This window comes from Mirounga angustirostris, unplaced genomic scaffold, assembly GCF_029215605.1.
Source record: "Mirounga angustirostris isolate CCGP_5_RB_7025 unplaced genomic scaffold, mMirAng1.0.hap1 SCAF_1, whole genome shotgun sequence".
NCBI classification, from domain to species: domain Eukaryota; kingdom Metazoa; phylum Chordata; class Mammalia; order Carnivora; family Phocidae; genus Mirounga; species Mirounga angustirostris.
In genome coordinates, this window is record NW_026991709.1 from 28,551,434 (window position 1) to 28,572,954 (window position 21,521).

The 21,521-nt window shown below is 37.5% G+C and overlaps 1 protein-coding gene across 2 annotated transcripts in view; it reads left to right on the forward strand.

Moving 5' to 3' along the window:
- SAMSN1 (SAM domain, SH3 domain and nuclear localization signals 1) overlaps positions 1 to 21,521 on the forward strand; it is a 419,971-nt gene that overhangs the window by 294,487 nt on the left and 103,963 nt on the right. Inside the window, exons 13-15 of one of the 2 annotated variants that reach the window (XM_064580112.1) lie at positions 11,660 to 11,697; positions 14,630 to 14,667; positions 16,826 to 16,912. In XM_064580112.1, the coding sequence (XP_064436182.1) occupies positions 11,660 to 11,697; positions 14,630 to 14,667; positions 16,826 to 16,912 (163 nt within the window). Of the gene's footprint in view, positions 1 to 11,659; positions 11,698 to 14,629; positions 14,668 to 16,821; positions 16,913 to 21,521 lie in introns of those variants that run through there. The other variant, XM_045902661.3, reaches the window with a different exon arrangement.

Genomic DNA, 21,521 nt, shown 5'->3' on the forward strand with positions numbered 1-21,521 from the left:
AAAAAAAAAAAAGACTAATACTATTACAGTAAAAACTAAACCACGGGGGCACCTGGGTGGCTCAGTCAGTTAAGCGTCCGACTCTTGATTTTGGCTCAGGTCATGATCTCAGGGTCCTGAGATCGAGCCCCATGGTGGAGTCAGCTTGAGATTCTCTCACTCCCTCTCCCTCTGCCCCTCTCCCTGCTCATGCGCTCTCTCACTCCTTCTCTCTCTCTCTCAAATAAATAAAAAATCTTAAAAAACAAAACAAAACACCTGAATCACAAACAAAAGAGCCGCTATAAAAAGACTTTGCTACGACTTTTGGCAGTTGTTCTCAAGAGCAGCTGGGCTTCAGGATCACCTGAAGACACGTACATCTAGACCCTCCTCTGGGTCTACCTTATCAATAAGAAAGGATTAGAGTAGCCCCGTCCAGTAGAAATATAATGCAATCCACAGATATAATTGTAAATTTTCTAGTAGTCACAATGAAAAACTTTAAAAAGAAATGATGTAATTAATAAAAAATATTAATGAAACATTTTACGTTCTTGTTTTTAAACTAAGACTTTTGCCTGTATTTTATACATCTTAAGTCAGATGCTAAAGTGTCGATGGTTAAAGTGAAATCATAAAGGTTGTGTATTTTGTACCCAGCTTCAGTTTCTAAATTAAAATTAATTTAAGCTAAATTAAAATTTAGTTCCTCAGTCACACCAGCCATCTATCAATTGCTCAATAGCCACATGAGGCTAGTAATGGCTTCTGTATTGGGCAGGGCAGGATGAGAGGCTTGAAAACTGCTGGTGGTATTGAGGCATCAAAGTAACCAGATAATATCATACTCCACTTCACTTAAGGAAGTATAGATATTAACGTATAAAAATACTTGATGATAAACATTTAATTGTATACTTGCAGAAGGAGATGAGACAATAGGGAACAGGTGTGTTATCCAATGAGGAAACTGAGATTAGTGACTTGTATGGAGAGATAGATGGAGTCAAGACTGGAGTTCTGGCTTCCCAAATACTGATCTTGTCCTTTGGCCCCTGTGCCAGAAGTGTGCGTGAGAGAGAGAGAGAGAGAGAGAGAGAGGTATGAATGTGTGTATACGCAAGAGTTAGAGAAGGCAAGAGACAGGTAAGTGGCAGAGTGCTTTTGGGAGATAAGAAGTGAAGAGGAGCAGAAGACAGGAGGATAAAGAATCCGATCTTGTAATATATATGCTAAATATAATCTGATGATATAGAGAACATAGCAGAAAGAACTTGAGATGGGCAATGCAGTTAATAGACTCGAGTTTATTCTTGCTCCCTAGGCGCTGAGAAATGTGTGTCCTTGACAATGTTATTGAACTTCTCTGACCCTAAATTTCCTAAGCAATAGAATGTGGCTAAAAATGTCTGCCTCTTGGTTTGTAGTGAGGATCAAATGTTATAACACACGTTAAGCACCTGGCATAATGCATGTTAATGTTCATTTTCCTTCCTTCTGCAACCTATCACACCAGGGCAGAGTGATCCTTTAATTTAATATCCTTGATTAAATGACTTTAAGTCAAACTCTCACTTGAGCTCGGATGTCGTTTTAAAATAACTGCTCAAAAATAATTTGTAATCAACACTCTTTACCTAAAAGCATTGATTTTTACTGGGCTGGACAAGAAGAAGCAACAGGATTTATTGTTGATATGCATTAGAACACCCAAGATTTTAATCTCCACAAATTGCCTCAAATCATGAACACTCAGGTTGAGTGCAATGTTTGACAATTCAACCCTAGATTTCCCATCATGTGTAGACAGCAGTGAACAAGAAAATCTATCATGGGCTCTTGTTTGCCTAATTCCTATTTCAGGGTGTTTTTTTGGTTTTTGTTTTGGTTTGGGGGAGTTCATTTTAACTTAAATATTATTAAAATGCAAGTTTAATCACTCATCAACATTCTGTACTGATAAAAAGCACTGTGGAAATCAATTAAATTGTTCCCAGCCACCAGATGTTAATGAGAAAGTAATATAGCAGATTCAAAGGTAGCTTTAAAGACAAACAATACAATACATGTCTAACAGTTGGTTAGAGCTCAGCACTAATGAGGCCAAGGTCAGGGGTTTAATCCCCATATGGCCAGTTATTTTTGCTGTGCTCCATAGCCACTGGCAGCATCCATGACCCCAGCCTGCTGTCTTGGCTATGTGTGCCATTGATCATTAAGGAATCTGGGTTGGAGGGTGAGGAGGCACCAGCACAAAACCATTACCCACTTATGGGAGGAGCAACTCAAGAACAACCTTGCTGACCAATAGTTCATCTGCCCACGAAGAGTTTCCTGTACTATAATCAGTCTTCAGGCCACCAGTGCAATTCTCAGCCTTCACCTTGGGATAATTCAGGGGTCAGTGGTAAGAGCATTATGAGAGAAAACAGTTCTTGCCTCAGCTCTGTTCCTAAAGAGTGTTGAATAAGTCCTTGTACTATCTGGATCTGTTTCCACTCTACAAGGTAATAGATTTAAACTAGATGATCTCTAAGGCCCCTTGCTGCTCTAAAATGTTTCCTTAAATACATTTTAAATTATTTTGGAAGTGAAGGGGCCCCTGGGTGTCTCAGTCAGTTACGCGTCTGCCTTTGGCTCAGGTCATGATCCCAGGGTCCTGGAATCGAGTCCTGCGTCAGGCTCCCACTGAGCAGGGTGCCTGCTTCTCTCTCTCATGAATAAATAAATAAAATCTTTAAAAAAATTAAGAAATTAATTATTTTGGAAGGGGAGTGTTGTCTAACATAAAACACTATTATTTTCCTTTTGGAGCTGTAGAAGGCAGACTTCTAAGATGTCCTCTAATGAACCTGGCTATATTAGTCAATGTTCTCCAGAGAAACAGAAAGGTAACAGGAAGTCACTTCCATAATTAGGTTACAAAAGACCCTGACTTCTGTCTTGCTAGCGGACTGGCTCCATTACCTTCTTGGCTTGAACATCATGATGAAGCAAGATCCCATCTACAGAGGCCCATGTTGGAAAGGGACCTAGAGCCACAGTCAGCCTACAGCCAACAAGGCCTTTATTTCAATAGCCCTCAAAAACTTGGATGCTGCCAACAATCATTAAGTGAGCTTAGAAGAGGATCCTTTCCCCAGCTAAGCTTTGGATGAGACCTCAGACCTTTAGACCAACAACTTGACTGCAACCCTGTGAAAGACCATGAAATAGAGGACCTATCTAAGGCATGGCCATATTCTTGACCCACAGAAACTGTGTGAGATAATAAATGCTTATTTTTGTAGGCCATTACATTTTGGAGTAATTTATTACACAGCAATATTTATTTATTTATTTATTTATTTGTTTGTTTGTTTGTTTGTTTGAAGGAGAGAGTGAGCATAAGTTGGGGGGAAGGGCAGAGGGGAGGGAGAAGCAGACTCCCTGCTTAGCAGGGAGCCCAATGTGGGGCTGACATTCCAGAACTCAGATCATGAGATCATGATCTGAGCCAAAGGCAAACACTTAACTGACTGAGCCACCCAGGCACCCTCACAGCAATATTTAACTAATACAGGAACTAAAATTAATTTGACAAGTTATTGATCAGAGTTATTTGCAGATAATCAAATCCATGGATTTAGCTAATTTAATCAGAAAGGAATATAATACAAGTTAAAGAGAACTCTGAACTATTGGGAGGTTGATACCTAACTGAGCTTGCAGGAATTACTCTGAGAAGCACACTACAGAATTTGCCACCCAAGAGAGCTGCTGCTTCTGTCATAATCAGGAAGTGGCCAAATCAAGAAGACACTATCACTGTGGCAGGCTCCAGAGCCATACTGTCTCTGCTGAGACTTGTTACATTAAAAATGAATGCCCATAGCTTGTATTTTGCCCCATGTTAGTCAGTTTTGTATCAGTGCCTTAGGTTGGTGGATGTGGTGGACAGGACCTAAACCCCCACATCTTATTCTTATAACAAGAGAAGTTTCTTTCTTTCTTTCCTTCTTTCTCTCTTTTTCGTTTTTTCTGCCCTCCCATCCTTTCTTCCTTCCTCTGTCCTTCTTTTTCTCTCTTCCTCCTCTTCTTCCTCTTCTACACATTGATTTTAGGTTTAGTGAATGACAGATGTCAACTACAGTAAGAAATACATATGCCCAAAATATCTAGAGAGAAATAGCTATGTAATTAAATGCTGTATTGTAAGCATCAAGCCTGACTTCTATAAGAATTCTCAGAAGGAATTTCAAAAGAAAAAATAATATAGTTGTCAGCAGTACAAAATTGGGGGATCAAATAAGCCTTAAAAAAAAATCCCAGTTTTGAAATTTACTTGATATGTGATCTTGAACAGGTTCCTTAGACTCTTCAAGCCCCATTTCTTCTATAGAATGAAGAAACTGTTACTGTTATTCATCATTTGAGAATAAAAAGTAACAGTATAATTAACATTATGAGCACAGTGGTTGGCACAAAAATAAATGATCACTAATAGGTGTTATCTCTATAAACATAACTGTGGTTTGTGGTTTAACGGTGCCAGTTCCACAGAGATGAGAGTTCAGATTTAAAGGAAGATCTAGAGTTAAAAGTGGTGAAAGGAGGTGGTTAAGACATTATCATCGCACACTATTCTAGCATCTTTCACAAAAGAGCTTAAAAAGCACTTAAAGCCAAGTGTCTTATAAATGGATAAATGGACACATTGAAATGTGACATGTCATTTTAGAATAGGTGAGTAATGGAGAAGTCAAGGTAGGTGACTCTCAGGTTGGTATTTTAACCACTCAACTGCATTTCTTACTCGCCTCCAAACTATTAAAATTGGGAGTTTTTTGTTCTGTCTCCATATTAGCATCAGCATTGACAGAGCTATTAATAACATAGACACTAAAGAAAGAAAATGAGATTAACAATGGCATTCCATCAGCTAGGTCTTCATCAAGCTATGAACAAGAGGAGTCAGTGTCAAAACAGTGCATGTAATCCTTTTCTTGATTTCTGGATTGTAAAATGACTCCTAACAAGCTGACATATAAAACATAGATTACCTTCATTAAAAAGAAGGCACTGTTCTTTCATTTTTTTTTTTTTAAAGATTTTATTTATTTATTTGAGACAGAGAGAATGAGAGAGACAGAGAGCACATGAGAGGGGGGAGGGTCAGAGGGAGAAGCAGGCTCCCTTCCGAGCAGGGAGCCCGATGCGGGACTCGATCCCGGGACTCGATCCCGGGACTCCAGGATCATGACCTGAGCCGAAGGCAGTCGCTTAACCAACTGAGCCACCCAGGCGCCCCGCATTTTTATTTTTTTACCCAATATATCTATGATCACATACGGTGATTCTTCGGCCACCAATTCCTGTGTGAACACTTTCTGGTGGTTTTAATTAGTCTCCTCTCATAAATAGAGACTTATGTTAAAATAAAATAAAATCAATAGATTAAGGTTAATTATGCCTTATTCTCTTTTTTATTTCCTAAGCTTATGATACAATTACTAATTGAATCTAATGAAAGCCATGGTTCTCTCTTTAATCATGTTTTAAAGAAAAAGCTGTAAAGCAAAAAAGCCCATTCTCACTTGAATTTTCTCTTAAAAGCTTTTGTCATCCGTACTGATTCTGGATTGAAATATTGTAGATTAGGAACCCTAGCTTGTTTCTACTGGAGGAGATTATAAAGTTCTCGTTCATCAACCTTATTCTGTGGATGCAGAGACTGAAGCTCTGCGAGAATTTTTGGATCTTGCCCAGTTGAGGAGCAGACCTGGGGAAGCAAGCCAGGTTCTGGAGTGCCAGGTCAGTGTTTTCTCATTGTAAAGTTGGAATTTCATATTTTTACCCATCGCATTTCCTACCGGACTTCTCGCAAGTTCATTTGGCTTGCTCTCTGCTCTCATTCCATTTGTGGCTATGAGGAGGAAATAAGATAGTGATCTACATGGCAGCAACTTAATAAGCATTATTCCCCTTCCCAAAACCTTGTGTAAATATAATTTCATAAATCATAACACATTTGAAGATACTTCAGAAAAGCTCTCTTTTTTAAGAAATCTGGAATGGAATCTTTTTGTAAAGGAAGAATCTTTTATAATGCAAATAACCATCCCCTAGGAAACTTGTTTTGTCATCCTGGATATTTATAGCGCTGTGAGAGGACTTTGTTAGTTCAGGATTGATAGAAAGCTCAGTTAGCACACCAGTAGACAAATGGTAAAATTTTATGTGATTTACCAGCTCTGTCCCTGATGGATTAGATACAGTACCTGTGCATTCTCCGGGCACTGCAAGCTCTGTGATCTGCCCTGACATGACAGGCCATGTGGGGATGCCATACACCACCTGCTTCTCTTGAGGAAATCAGAATTCATTAGCTATATAGGGTTGTTACTCTTTGACAGGAGCTGGACGGGCTGGCAAGAAAGTCTACTTTTCCCATCAGGATGAGCTGACATTGCTTCTTCTTCTTCATTGCATTCTCATGGGGGGATGAAATCTGTTTTCCCTGAGGACCGTAACATTATTATAGTAATATACTGGGGGACCTCCAATGTACAGACTGTCATCTAAATTCAGTAGTTCCTGAAATGCCCACTTTTAATTAAATGTGCTGTCATAAATTACTGGGCATTCTTTGATGATGACGGCAGCATCCACAAAATGATTAGTGCCTTTAAAACACATCAGTGTGCTGTCTATGCACTTGTCTTCAAATAATACTAAATTATTCATATTAGTGCTTTGATAAGGGTGTACTTTCTGAGTTCTTTGTTTAATAGTGGGAAATAACATTATATTTCCTCGGCTTTTTTATGGCCACTCTCCCTCTGGCCAATAGTGCTCATTTGTGAGATCTCTGATCTAAATGACAGGTAGATTCTGCAGCTGTGCAGTCAAGTATAGAAGTAGTATTGTGTCCTGGCTAAGACATCAGGCATAAAATACCAGTCTTACCACATACTAATTATGTGACCTTAGGCAAGAATCTCGACTGCTCTGTGCCTCGGTTTACTCATCTGTAAATTGGGGAGTAGGACCCCTTCCCATGGGTGATGGTTTGTAATTCAGTCACACCAACCTCCTCTGTGTTTTGACAACAGAGCTGATAGCTCATGTGTATGCCTGTGTGTGTGTGTGTGTGTGTACACACTCTCTCTTGTGGCTTTAGGTGCAAAACTATTTTATTAACTTTGGAGCATTATAATCATCTTTGCCAGATGTCTCTAAGGATTTTTTTAAAAAGGAACTTCCATTAATTTCCATGTCTTTTTTGAACATCTGTGGGAACTTTACTGAAGCACAGGAACCTAAGAAATGTCTGGAAACAGGCTCATTAAGTTTGGATGTGGCATTCTTGGAATTGCTGTATTTTAATATTAGTAAAACCATTTCAGTTATGTAAGTGAATCATCCTCATTCTCTCAAGAGAATGAGTCGGACAATAGAAATTGGGTTAACTTATTTTAATGAGAAGTTATGTGTATACATATGTGTGTGTGTATTTGTATTATGTTCAACTCTTGCTTCAATATTAGAATTCAATGTAACTAATAATGACTTTAATGAGAAATAACATCTATAAGTATCTTCAATGTGTTTGGCATCGTGTAAGGATTTTATGAAGATTTTAAGAAAATCATAGACTCCAACAGGATCCTGAAATCAGTAGTCACTGATGGTTGAATATTTGAGAGGACCACTTATAATTCTTCTTTGCATCTAAAACAGTGTCTGATACATAGTACATGCTCAATAAATATTTGTTGAATAAACTGTGAATGTATGAATGAACGAATTACACAATTCCAAAAGATAATATTAGAATGAAAGCATGACTAACATTTAATCAAAGTAGAGCACTATATGCACGACTCTAGACAAGTTAATTTACCGTTTGGGATCTCAGTTTACTCATCTGCGAATCAGAGGTCAGATCTCTACAGTCTTAAAAGTCCACCATGGGATTTACACCATCATTTACTGCCAATCAGTTTTCTCTGGTGCAGAAACACGTTTCACATTTCCACTAGTTAGGCAACAACAATCCCTGACATATTCACTTCATTTTTCCTTTTTGACTTTGTGATTTGAAAGTAAGATTTAAGGGGCGCCTGGGTGGCTCAGTCATTAAGCGCCTGCCTTCGGCTCAGGTCATGATCCCAGGGTCCTGGGATCGAGCCCCACATTGGGCTCCCTGCCCAGTGGGAAGCCTGCTTCTCCCTCTCCCACTTCCCCTGCTTGTGCTCTCTCTCTCTTGCTGTGTCTCTCTCTGTCAAATAAATAAATAAAATCTTTAAAAAATATTTTTTGTAAAAAAAAAGTAAGATTTAAAAACCAATAAAGCAAGAAACAGACACATATTAGACTCAACCCCAAAGGACAGCCAACCATAACCACTGCATGAGAATAGAAATATGGCATTAGGTATCCAAAATTTCTCTTAAGTGGCTTCTTCTCTTTATTCATTTTGAATTTTTTTTTCATTTGACCTAATACGACCTTGTTGCATAGTTATGTGAAAATGTTACTCCTAGAGCCTACTCTCATCTACTTGAATAATAACACATGTTGGACGTATTCTTTAGTTTCTGCTGGCCCATTTGTAATAATTTGCCTACATTTCATTTTTTATTTTCCTAACAATTGCCAGGGGTAAAAATTAAATTAAGCCACAAACTCCCTAGTGAATGAAAGGTAAGACTAATGATTGGTGCTTGATTTAGGGGATAATGAAATGAAGGCTAACAGGAGCAAGTTTTGTCTGGTATTTATGGCAAGTGTCAAATTAATGGACTAGACAGAATCATTTCATTGACTCTCTGAAATGGTGTCTTCTTTTTGGAGTTCAGAGTAACACATACACACACACACACACACACACACACAGATGTAGCTCTAAAAATAAAGCTGTATCTAGTCTTTCCTTGACTTGCCCCTCTAGGAATACAGGGTCTGAACTCTGAATACATAGCAGTCTGCTTATGTAAGCAGAAGTCAGAAAGGAAAGCAGCTGCTTTGAGTCTGGTACAAGCAGTACTAAAAATTGCTTAACCAATTCAATAGTAATCTACAACTAGGCAACACCCAGGGAACAGATGTACTATTAATTAAGTAGATGTTGCCCTGTTTGAGTAATCCCCTTCCCCCATATAATCATACTTCAGACACACATTTAATGTGTTTGACTCTCTCTGCCATCTTGCAGGAAGCAGGTTGCTGAAGGAAAACTACATTACATCTTATATCTTATTAGGGATTAAAAGAAGTTTTAACCCAAAATCTTTTTCTTTTTTCTTTTTTTTAAAAGTTTTATTTATTTAAGTAATCTCCACACCCAACACAGAGCTCGAACTTAGAACCCCGAGATCAATACTCTTCCTACTAAGCTAGCTAGGCACCCCTCAAAATCTTTTTCAATGTATCCATTACAAAAAAACTCTTCAACAAAAAATTCCTAAACCAAAGTGATTCATAAGTAAAAATTGGATAACCCGGATTCCAGTAAAACAGAACAAAGTAGATAGTCCCTAGAAAATGTTGTGCCAATATATGCCCTAAAAATAACCAATCTCTATCCCTGGTCTTATGAAATTCCTTCAGTCTTAATCCAGATGTCTCCTTACCTCAGCCCAGAGCTAACTGTACCTCTTAACCATGATCAGCAGCCACACATATTTGACCAGTTTTGCGTGGGCTCAATACCTGCTTGTATTAGCTTATTAGTCAAAGGCTTCACCCAAGTGAAGCAGGAGACCGTTCTTGAATAATACACCCCCTGTCCCAGGCTCAAACACTTAGAGCTCTGTTGCACACAAGTTGTGTGAGTACTCTGGAATTAATCTCTTTGGTAGCATTTGTCATGCAGCACAAAATAAACTTTCCCGTGTAAAACAAAAACCAAAATAATGAATTACTGATAGAATAAGTTAATTCAAAAGTATTGTGACTTTCATGATTAAAAATACAAAAGATATCTAATGTGTCTCATCTTTCTTATTGCAAGTCGACCTTTTGGATTGGTTAACTCTAGACTACACACCTCTTTCTCTGTAGTCAAAACAGGTGGAAACTATTTTGAGGACTGAGATTTGCAGTCCAAAGAAATTTATCTAAATCCATACAATTCATTAGACTCAAAACAGTGGATTCTAATTATTGAGACATATTTGGCCCAGATTTTATGGATTATGTGAACATGGAACTTGCTCCTTCCCAGCTAAATTCCAAATATATGTGACAGGAAAGTGTTACTAGAAAGATGGATGGCCATCCTCTTTCTTGATGACCCTTCATAGTGCTGGTGTGATTGCTGATGGTGGTGAACGAACACAGTTGGCTTCCAGGCTGAGGTGTGGAGCCATCCAGACCAACACTGAGGGAATTTCATAAAAAGACCATGGATAGAGATGAATTATTTTTTAGGACACATGATGACAAAGCATAGAGAATTGAAGGAGTGGTCAGTGTGACCATTAGCTCCTCAAAGGTCTGTTGATATCCCACCTCACCTCAGGGTTTGGTTCCTGATTCCCAAGTATCTACCCCTACTCCTACCTGTTTCCTATTAGACATTGTCCTTCAGGTGATCCCCAGGCATTTTAACTTGGCAAAACCTGTTCCTCAAGTTCAGGGATGGAGTGTTTCAGCATCTGGAATTTTCAGTGACACTCTACTCAGCAGCTTGAAATAGGTAATTTAAATTGTCCTTGAGAGTTAAATCCTGACAGAAACACAATAAGGGTTAGAGAAAGAGTCTTTTCAGTTACTCTCCAGGGGACAAGTTATCCTGGATTTGGCAGTGCTCAGACGGATACTATCAGCCATTGGAATAATAAAACCAATTTTCCTTTTTCTGATTTTCATTTACTACTCTTCCCCACTTTCACATTTCTGTTTTCCCCCTATGTGGAATACTGGTTCCAATATTCTTTACTATACAAATTCCTACCACACCAATCAAACCTCTCTACAACATGGTCTGTTGCCTATGATATAGTAGATGTTCAAAAAGCACTTTGAACATCAAAAACATAAATGGTTTTGAATGAAGGAGAAGATGGATGATAACAAGAAAATCTGAAGGGTTCTTAAAGGTGCCTAGGAGCAGTTTTAGCTCTTTCAAGGATGGTGAAAGATGTGGCGACGTAGTCTTCCCCGAAAAGTGTAAGGGATTTTACACAACATTCAGTTGCTCTGAAGAGAAAGGCCAGATGAATCACAGGTGTATTTCAACATACTCAGGATATTGTGATAGATTAAATTTTCTCAAAGGAAAGTACTATGTGATATAATTAGCATACTCTAGTGCGTATCTCTGTTGGTGGGTTGATGGGGAATGGAAACTTGAGGTTATGAGGATTTAATTGCATGTTTTTATTTAAAAGACTTGCCTTATTGACTGACCAGGGCTTAGAATAAGGTATAAGCCCTGGTTAATAAAGGAAGAACTCTACATCTCTCAAAGTTACAAAGACAAAAAGAGAAAGAAAGAAACAAATAAACAAACTTGAACTGAGATTCTATGACATAGTACTGAAATACAGGGAGGAAACACCAGTCATTTTACTGGGAAAAGGCAAAATGAACTACTTTTGGATTATCCTCGAAGACAAACCATACTTGAATTCTTCTGATTTCTTCGAGTAGTATTATTTTATTTTGTATTTTGTATTTTATTTTTCAGGAAGTTCCTAATTTTGAGAATGCACAACCAAAAAGAAAGTAAGTCAAGTTTACTTTGAAAACTTTATGTTCTGTTAGTTCTATAATGTTGAATGGAATATTTTAGTGGTTTTCCTGTCAAAGAGCTTTTTAAAAAATTGTCATGTACAAATCTAGGTATGTTTTACTCTGCTACCATTTATCTGTTTATGCTGATGCATAGGAAACCTGTGTTGTGACATTTCTGTCCACAGGGAGGTGAAAATTAAATTTCCAAAGAAGAAACGTGTTCAAACTAGGCTCATTAAAGTGGGAGCCTACTCGAAAACATGCTTCTCTCAGTGACCTATTAATCTTCCGAAGGGTTCTTCTAATCCAAATAAAAATGTGTTTGTAAAGAGATTTGGGTTATTTAGGTCAGGCTTGGCTTTACATTCAGCACATCAAGCTGCCGGAAGATGTGGCACACATGTGTTGCATAAGGTAATGGGCTTTTAACTAATAAGCAGGAAATACATAGGGGCCGGAAGTTGGTTTATGGGGAAATTTCCAGATTGGATGCTGATGATACGGAATAGCTTCCTTGCACTCTGGAGTGGTCTGAGACCAAACTATTAATCTGTGAAATTCTTTCTGGGTGGAGTCTTTCTGGACAGCTTTGCTCTCCTGCCCCCGAGGCATTCTGTGCTTTCATGTACGTTCCTTCCTTTCCTGCTCAAAGCTTTCTCCCAGTAAGGATATAAAACACACTCATAGGAAGTAGGTGATTGGATGATTAACAGCTTAGAGCACTGGCAGACAAGGGTTGTTGTCTTTTAGCCAGAGTTAACTATTTAAACTACAACAGTGGCATTTTAAGCCTGAACAGGCGTAAAGAAGGGGTTTTTTGGCAGGGCTCATCTCAGTGGGAAAAACTGAGCTGCCTATTAGCTGTTCATTACATCCACAGATAAGGAATTCTAAATAAAATACTTAAATGAAATGACAGCTACTGGCTTATGATTGATGCTTCTATAGATCAGAGGACACCAAAACATGGAGAGGCAGAGGGGAATGGATGAGAGGGAAAGTACCTGATGCTGACTGAATTAGGATTTTTCAAAATCAGTGAATGTGCTCCTCTAATTATGACCAATTAAAATAAAATTGAAGACTCTCGAGTTCCTTAATTCTCTTGTCTACCACTCCCCTGAAGGGAATAACATCTCAATGCTGTTCTGCACCTACCTCACCTTATAATACTATAAATAGCTGTTTGGGAACACTTACTCTTTGCCAAGAGGTGTCCTAAGTGTTTGCATTGACAAATTTAAAAAATAATAATAAAATGGTAAAGACAAAAATTATATATACAGATTTTTTTCTTACAACCCTGAACCTAAGGAAAGGTGAACTTGGCATTAATTTAATGACTACCAAGAATATAAATAGTGGGAAACAATCAAGCTACCACAAAGTTAATTATATGTACAGGACACGCGTGTGTTCACCCAGTGCATAAAGTAATTAACACGATCGAGTCAGTGTAGTCTTATCCTCTGTTTCTGTTTTGGACATTTTATTATGGAAATTTTCAATTATACACAAATGAGGAGATAATGATGAATTCACATCACCAAGCTTGAACAAGTGTCAACCTATAGTCAATCTTATTTCATTTCTACCTATTTGACTTCCCAGCCCTCCAACCCTCACTATTTTTTTAGAGCAGATCCCAGACACATAATTCATTTTTTGATATATATTGCTATACAGTAAGTACTGTATTTAAAAAAAAAAAACATAACCACAGTGCCACACTGCACTAGAACAAAATAAGAAAAATTGTATAATATGGCCAAATATATAGTCACTGTTAAAATTTTTCTGAGAGCCTCAAGGGCTTTTTTTAATAGTTTGGGGCGCCTGGGTGGCTCAGTTGGTTAAGCGACTGCCTTCGGCTCAGGTCATGATCCTGGAGTCCCGGGATCGAGTCCCGCATCGGGCTCCCTGCTCGGCAGGGAGTCTGCTTCTCCCTCTGACCCTCCTCCCTCTCATGCTCTCTGTATCTCATTCTCTCTGTCTCAAATAAATAAATAAATAAATAAATAAATAAATAAATAAATAAATAAATAAATAAAAAATAGTTAATTTGAATCATGATCCAGACAGGATCATTGCAATGCATTCAGTTCGTGTCTCTTAATTCATAGGTCCTTCTCCATTGATTTGTTGAAGAAACTGGATTGTTTGTTCTGAGGAATTTTCCATATTTTTGAATTTTGCTGATTGCATCATTGTAGTATTTTTTTAAAAAAAACATGTTCTTCTATCCCCTATGTTTCCTGTAAATTTTTTAGTTAGATCTCAGGGCTTGATAATGTTCAAGTTTGATACATGTGTATATATTTTAAAAGTAGGTCATCAGTGACTGTAAGCTTCCTGTTGCATTACTTTGGAACTCATATATCTGGTTGTCTGTAGTTTTATGACTGTGAACTTGCTTAGTGGGTTCAGATGGTATCAGACTGATCCATCCAGCACAAAGTTGCCCTTCAGCCTTTCAATGAAAAGTTTTAATAGCAATTGTTGATTACTGCCCAGATCTATCATTTCACTGGGGATTGTACATGATTATATTCAATCATTCTTTCTGTATTTATTGAATGGAATTATTTCAAAAAGAGCTTGTCCACATCAACTATATTGATTATCTTGAGATACAGTCATGTAAAAATGGCCCACTTTTTGTGTGTGTGGGTTTTATGAATGTTGCATGGAAATTTCTGCAAATTGCATGGAAATTTCCAGGCCAAGATTATACTTATATTAACTGTTCTTTGCCATCTAGGGTCAGGAAAATTCAGGGCTATATATAGACCTTAGTTAGAGGTAGAATATATTTCTGCTCTCAAACATATTGCAAGCATGTCTAGGTAATCTAATTTCTGTTTGATGAAAAATACTATTTACTAGATGTAGACTTAAATATCTGTTTCTTTTATTCTTCTAGGTCAATCCAGAGATCTATGTCTGAAAACAAAGGATTTGGTTAGTAATTTAGAAGATTACTCATGCAGATAATCTGTTCTGTTTCTCTAAAACTTCTTTTCTTCTGCCACTTCCATACAGCAACAATAATTGATTAATGAAAGTCAGATTGAGTTGTCTTTGAATTCTATAGAAGAAATTTTTTAAAAAGGAAGGTGGTTCCATTCTAACTATAAATGGCTAAGACAAAGAAATCGTTGATTTATTCAGAATAATTTCCTTTTACATTAAAAATATAATTCTCTTTGATGGTTTATTGGCTGATTATCTTCCGGCTTCCCAATGTTAGCTTGGCTGGCCATGGTCAAGGTGACCTCTTCTGTATCTTTTCAGGTATATGAATCTAGGAGTGAATAAAAAGAAATAAAAAATGTGTTACAAAAGACTCTTCCACAGCATTTCAAAAACCAGAACTTTTCTGTAGTTTCTGTGATTACAGTTTCTGTAGTTATAATAAAGGCCATTGGCTTGATTTGTATTTTAATTCTGAAGTAAACATCTCATTCTATTAATCACTTTTAGAAAGCTAACGGATAACATCTCTCCTTCTCTTACAGAATATAGTGTCACTAATTATAAAATAGTCGCAGTGGCAAAACATCTGGATTAGGGGCGCCTGGGTGGCTCAGTTGGTTGAGCATCTGCCTTCAGCTAGAGTCATGATCCCAGTGTCCTGGGATCGAGTCCTGCGTCGGGCTTCCTGTTCAGCGGGGAGCCTGCTTCTCCCTCTCCTCCCCACTCATGCTCTCTGTTGCTATCTCTGACTCTCTCTCTCAAATAAATAAATAAAATCTCTTTAAAAAATCTGGATTATTCAGGCAATACTTTATTTTTTAAAACATTTTATTTATTTATTTGAGAGAGAGCACAAGTTGGGGGGGGAGGGGCATAGGGAGAGGGAGAAGCAGACTCCCCGCTGAGCAGGGAGCCCGATGTGGGGCTTGATCCCAGGATCCCGAGATCATGACCTGAGCTGATGGCAGATGCTTGCTTAACTGACTGAGCCACCCAGGCGCCCAGGCAATAATTTATTTTTAATGAGGTTTGTTAAACTTGTGAGTGCCCTTTCTGCCCAGTAGAGTCTAGGAGTTGGATGCTCAAACTCCTTCCCCTGTCTTTTCAAAAACCAGTCTCCTGGGTAGATCTGAAAAGCTCATTCAGACCAAGGTGATGATCATCAATGGATGCATCTTCCAAGGGTGTCTGCATTTTAATCAGGTCTGATATTCTTCAGGTGGCAGCATCCAGAGTTGTGTCCTGTCTCACTAATCAAGGCCCTGTGGGCAACTAGTTGTTAAATAGTTTGAATATTAGCCCTGATTTAAATAATGTATAGTCTTAAATATAAGGAAGTAAGGCAAAATTTTATTTTCCATCTAGATTTATTCTCATAACCTGCTATGCAATTTGTAAACACAAGGCTATAGAGATTTCCATCCTAACATGATTCTTGATGCTCGACTGCCTTCCTGTAGTCAAATATGAGAGTAAATAGTGTCTTTAAAAACAGCACAGGCGTGCTGACTTTGTTTCCATGTGATGCTTTGGGTGCATTATCTCACATTTGCTTGATCAGTACGATGACATGACATGTGGAATGATCATCTTTGGTGAGGAGATGAGAAGCGATTCTAATTCTTCATGTTAGCACAGTTCAGTTCTTCACCGCACGTCGAGGCCCTGCTCTAGGTGGTGGGAGGACAAGACCAAGTAAGTCATCGTTCTTCCACTCAAGACTTGAGAGTTTCTTAAAACCATCACAGCTAGTGTTCTCTCCACACACTTGATCATTTTGTTACAAATGATGAGGAATGTGGAGGGTGGGGACACTTGAACTAAGCATAAAAACATAAATGTTAATTCAGGAAAAAATCCTTCCAAGAATAATGTAATCACAAACCATCAACAGGTATTTCAATAGTAGCATCCTACCACATATGCTTGGGTGCTTATGTAGTTTATGGAAATAAATGGGGGCCCGCAGGACACTTGGGATTGTCCGTCAGGCAGTAGAACTCTCCAGGATGGACCACAGAGCTTTCCTGTCACTTAACCAAGTTACAACTGTGTGCTGATCTTGTTTTGATTTCAAATTTCTTACAGTTACTGGACAGATGTTACTGTGAATTCTGCTAACCAATCTTCTGCTTTATTTTAGAAAGAAAAACAATGAATGACACAATCTGGCCGGAACCCTGCAAGCCTGAGAATGATTCCCACATCAGAAGACTCTGTCAGCTAAAAGGTAATTGCTAAATTCAGTTCAGCTGACTTCACATTTTCTGAAAGTAGTTTAAAGGGTAGGTAAGAAAAATTTACATCTTTCCCTATTAAAATAAGCAGGGCATTGTGGTCTACTTTAAAAAGGAAAGACAACTAGAATAGGAAGTATATGTTATTAATAGTGTGTCCAGGTGTGCCTAGATACATACAGACATATAGAAAGGAAGTCAAATCTAATTAGGTTGACTGTGGAAGCAAAGAATTAATTGCCAATAATATTTGAAAGTCTTTGATGTCTATAAGAATTTTTTTAAATGTATTAAAAATCAGCACATAGAAAAATTCTCTAAATAACATCAATATATTAACAGTTGTTAAAGCATTTGTTTTCCCTAAAAATATAGAAGAGTAACCTTGATTATTAATACAAAATTGTATCATTTCATAATTTAAAAATTCCCAAGAAGAGAAAATGAGCAGCTAGGTGTAGAAAAATTTATTAATGATAAATGACTTCAAAATTAAAATTATTTAACTTGGGGAAGGTAATGAATAAAACAAAAAGTCTTCAGAGTTCACAAAGATGAACAACAGCATAAAAAGTTGATCTGCTTGGTATTCTCCCTCTAATGTTACTGGAACAAGAAATAATTGGTTATGTTAGTTATTGATTATTTAAGAGTTTCTAGTTTTTAATTAAAGACATTTTTTAGTATCTTGGGACAAAGGGAATTATCATGCATATTTATCATGAGTTTAGTGATTTGATTATATATTCTGTCCAGATTTTACCTTTTATTTAAGAGTGCCCTTAGATTTACTAAGTAATTATTTATGAAAATAATTTATTTTGAAATATTTCAATTTTATTCAAGATGATGTAACATTTGCGGGAATAATTTTTAACTGAATTTTTTAATAGTGAAACATTTTGGGATTCAGATATTTTCTTTTAATCACAACATGGGAAATGTCTTAATAAGATCATGGTTTGATTGGACTGTATCTTTACATTATGGATGCCGGCTATGTTCATTCACACTTTCTATAGATTAGTCAAACATTCATCTACATAATCCATCCTCTGTCCCTTTAATAAACACATGTGATTTTTAGATTATTGTATATTGATCGATGGATCAAGAAGTTATCATTGTACTATAGATTATTTTTAGTTATAAATTTTGTCATAAGTTTCTTCAAAAATTCAATCTGCTAAAACTGCCTTTCTCTGATTTTTTTTTTTTTTTAATTTAGGAGTCATAGGCAGGTAATTCTGTCATAGCCAAAAAAATCTTGGCTTATGGTGGGGTATTTCTGATTAGTGATGTGCTCTTTATCAGAGAAGAAAAAAGCAAGCCTTTACAGAAACCTTCTCAGCTTTGGTTACTTCTGAATCTTGAGCTACCGTATATTCGTGTGTGTGTGTGTGTGTGTGTGTGTGTGTGTCTAAAATTTCAGCTGACATTTCAACCGTAGCAGCAGAGTCACAGGACGTTTCCTAGGGATTCATGCTGTGAGAGGAAGAGCTGATGGCCCGACACCACAGCCGTGCCACTGTAAACTGAAGGGAGAAATTCAGTGGGGGAGGGAGGGCCACAGGTTGTGGACTTGAATTTTATGGGTGAAGGAGCTTCACTTGGAAAGCTCAGAGTATTTCTAGGCAATTAGTGCCCTACCCATCAACCCATAATATTTCTTTCTCATTTTTAAACACTACTTTTCAACTGTTAATTGCATAATTACTTAAGAGAGGTTTACTGTGTCTGAGGATAGGCAGTCTGTCAAGTTTAGGGAGAGGAAAACCGGAAGGTGCCTCATCGCCATGGCCAGAGCCCATTATTTTATTGAACATGTATGATGAAATTTTAAAGACAGCCTCAATAAAAATAGAAGAAAATATACAGGGAATTAAATGGTAGGAGTGGCACTAACTCCTAAGGAATCTGTTACAAACTCCAAGAAAAAACAACAAAAAAAAGCCATTTCTCTCAATTTCAAAATGGTATTTGTGCATGACACATATCAACAGCGTTTCAGGCCTAAAGAGTATTGGGGCCCAATGAAAGAAACATCCATGGGTTATGTTTAGCAAGGATTTTTCCTGGTGTTTGAATCATAACAATATTCACGTAGCTCAATAATATGACTGTGTTATGTCAGTTAAGACAAAATTTATCAGAATACATTGAGTGCCAGAAGCATAATATTTTTAGTTTATCTAGCCGATTTCCTTCTTCTAAGAAGAGCTTTATCGAAACCTTCATCTGTGCTGCTAAAAGAGACTACATCTGTAAAGTAAATGCAGGATAAATTAGTGCTCAGGATCTTACGACTAAAGCCCTGGCGTAGCTGAGGTATCGAGGAAAATGAATCTGTAATTCACATTCATTGTAGTTTCAGCATCATAAACAGGCAGAATATTCATAATATTCATTAGAGTAAATAAATTTACTTAAATTTTTTTAAATTTATTTAAAATTTATTTAAATTTATTTAAAATTTTAAAATTGATTTTGGCCTTAATTTTATGAAGAAACTAAATTAAGCCGGAAAAGAACAAACTTTAAAATCTGTGAATTGGAGTTTACCTAAGATCAAGTTTTGATTTAAGTAAAGGTAGTATCACGAACAAGGTTTTTATATTTTATGTCATAAAGTACAAAGAATAAAAGCAAAGCAAATTTTTTTTAAAAATAGTAAAAAGGAAACAAAACATATTTAGAGATTTTTCAAACAGTGTGACTATGACAGACTATTCCATAAAACAGAAAATAGGCAAAAAAAATAAAAAAAATAATAATAATAATAATTGGCCTGTTAGAACAAGAAACATGGTTAGCACTGAAGGGAATATTAATTTCACCCACACTGCTTTCAAATTATTTTAAAAATAAATACTCCTTACATATGATTTTGATGAGATTCATTATCAAAAATCCTATTATAGGAGGGATGTTATTAGGGCCTTCCAGTTTCACATTTGAATTGCCATTGGTTTGAAACCTTCTTTCCTGAATTCTAGTCAATATTATTACTTGGCCAGCCTCTTCAGAGTAAGCATATAAATATTCAGGCAGACCTTATTAATTCTCTTTCTTTTTTGGCTTGATACCCTCACTTTCAGGATGGCAAATATATAAAGTCACAAATGTATTTACTATTTTGTTTAATTTTCAGGGACCACCATCTAATTTAAAAATTGTTTCCCAAGACCATGTAATTTAACTCTGGTTAGACTGGCTCACGTGAGGAGTGACAGAGAGAAGCCCTATTGCACACCTGAACACCTGCTTATCATGTGGGACTAAACTCCCTGAGCAAAGGCTCCTGTGAGCAGGCCTCTTGCTTCCAAGGAGGGCTTTCTGAATCGAGTGATGAGAACACTCAGCATCCTAGTGTTTTGGACAAATGAGTCTCTCTTCAGTTCTTTAGGGGAGTTCTTCCTAGGATTATAGTTACCTGAGTATGGTCAGGAGTATCTTCATTAGAATCACCTAAAACCTGATTAGAAATAATTGCTTTTTTACCTGATCTCATTTCTTCCCCACATCTGCGTTTGAGGGGCAGTTGGAGTCTGAATGTTTATGTTGAATGGTGCATTCCTACGTACACTGTTGTTTGTGACTCACGTAGTTTATAGTTTGTGCATGTTCTGATAATCTTGTTGCTGCAAACAAACCACCCCAAATTTTAACGGCATCAAACATTTTATTAGGCTCATGGATTTTGTGGAATTCATTCAAGGCAGTGCTTCATGGTATCTGAGGCTTCTTCTGGGAGGACTTGAAGGACTGGAGAGGACTTAAATATTTGGTGGCTTGAATCATCTAGAGAGACCATTCCACTTATATATTTGGCACCTGTTCTGGGATAACTTGCAGGCTGGGCTTGGTGGAGACTTCCAATATGTAGCCTCTCCAAGTGACTTAAGCCGCCACCCGCCCCCCCCAACCCAGCAAGGACTGGGTTGCAAGAGGGAAGGAGATATGAGAGGGAGCTTCACACATCCTGGGAGGAAGTGTCTGGAAAGGTAGCATCTCAAATGAACAAGGCAGAAGCTGCAAGGCTTCTTCTGACCTAGTTTTGGGGGGTCACAAAGCATCATTTCCACTGCATTGTCCTGTGACAAGTGAGTTACTAAGATCAGCTCAGTTCAATAAGAGGAGAATTGAACTCTAATTCTTGAGGGAGGTGTGCCAAATTCACATTGCAGAACATGTGATGTGAGAGAGATTTCTGTGGCCATCTATGGATAGTACAACTGCATATTGCCTAATTCAACTATTGCAACTTTGTTGCTACTTAGGACCAGATTGCTTCTGTTTTTTGTTTTTTGTTTTTTGTTTTTTTAAAGATTTTATTCATTTTTTAGAGAGCGAGAGAGAAACAGCATGAGAGGGGCAAGGGTCAGAGGGAGAAGCAGGCTCCCCGCTGAGCCGGAAGCCCGATGTGGGACTCGATCCCAGGACCCTGGGATCATGACCTGAGCCGAAGGCAGACGCTTAACCATCTGAGCCACCCAGGCGCCCAGATTGCTTCTGTTTTTATAAATATTCTCTTATAAGGCAATATTTGGGAGAGTGCAAATAAATAAAAATGTATAAGACCACAAAACAAACAGCTAATCC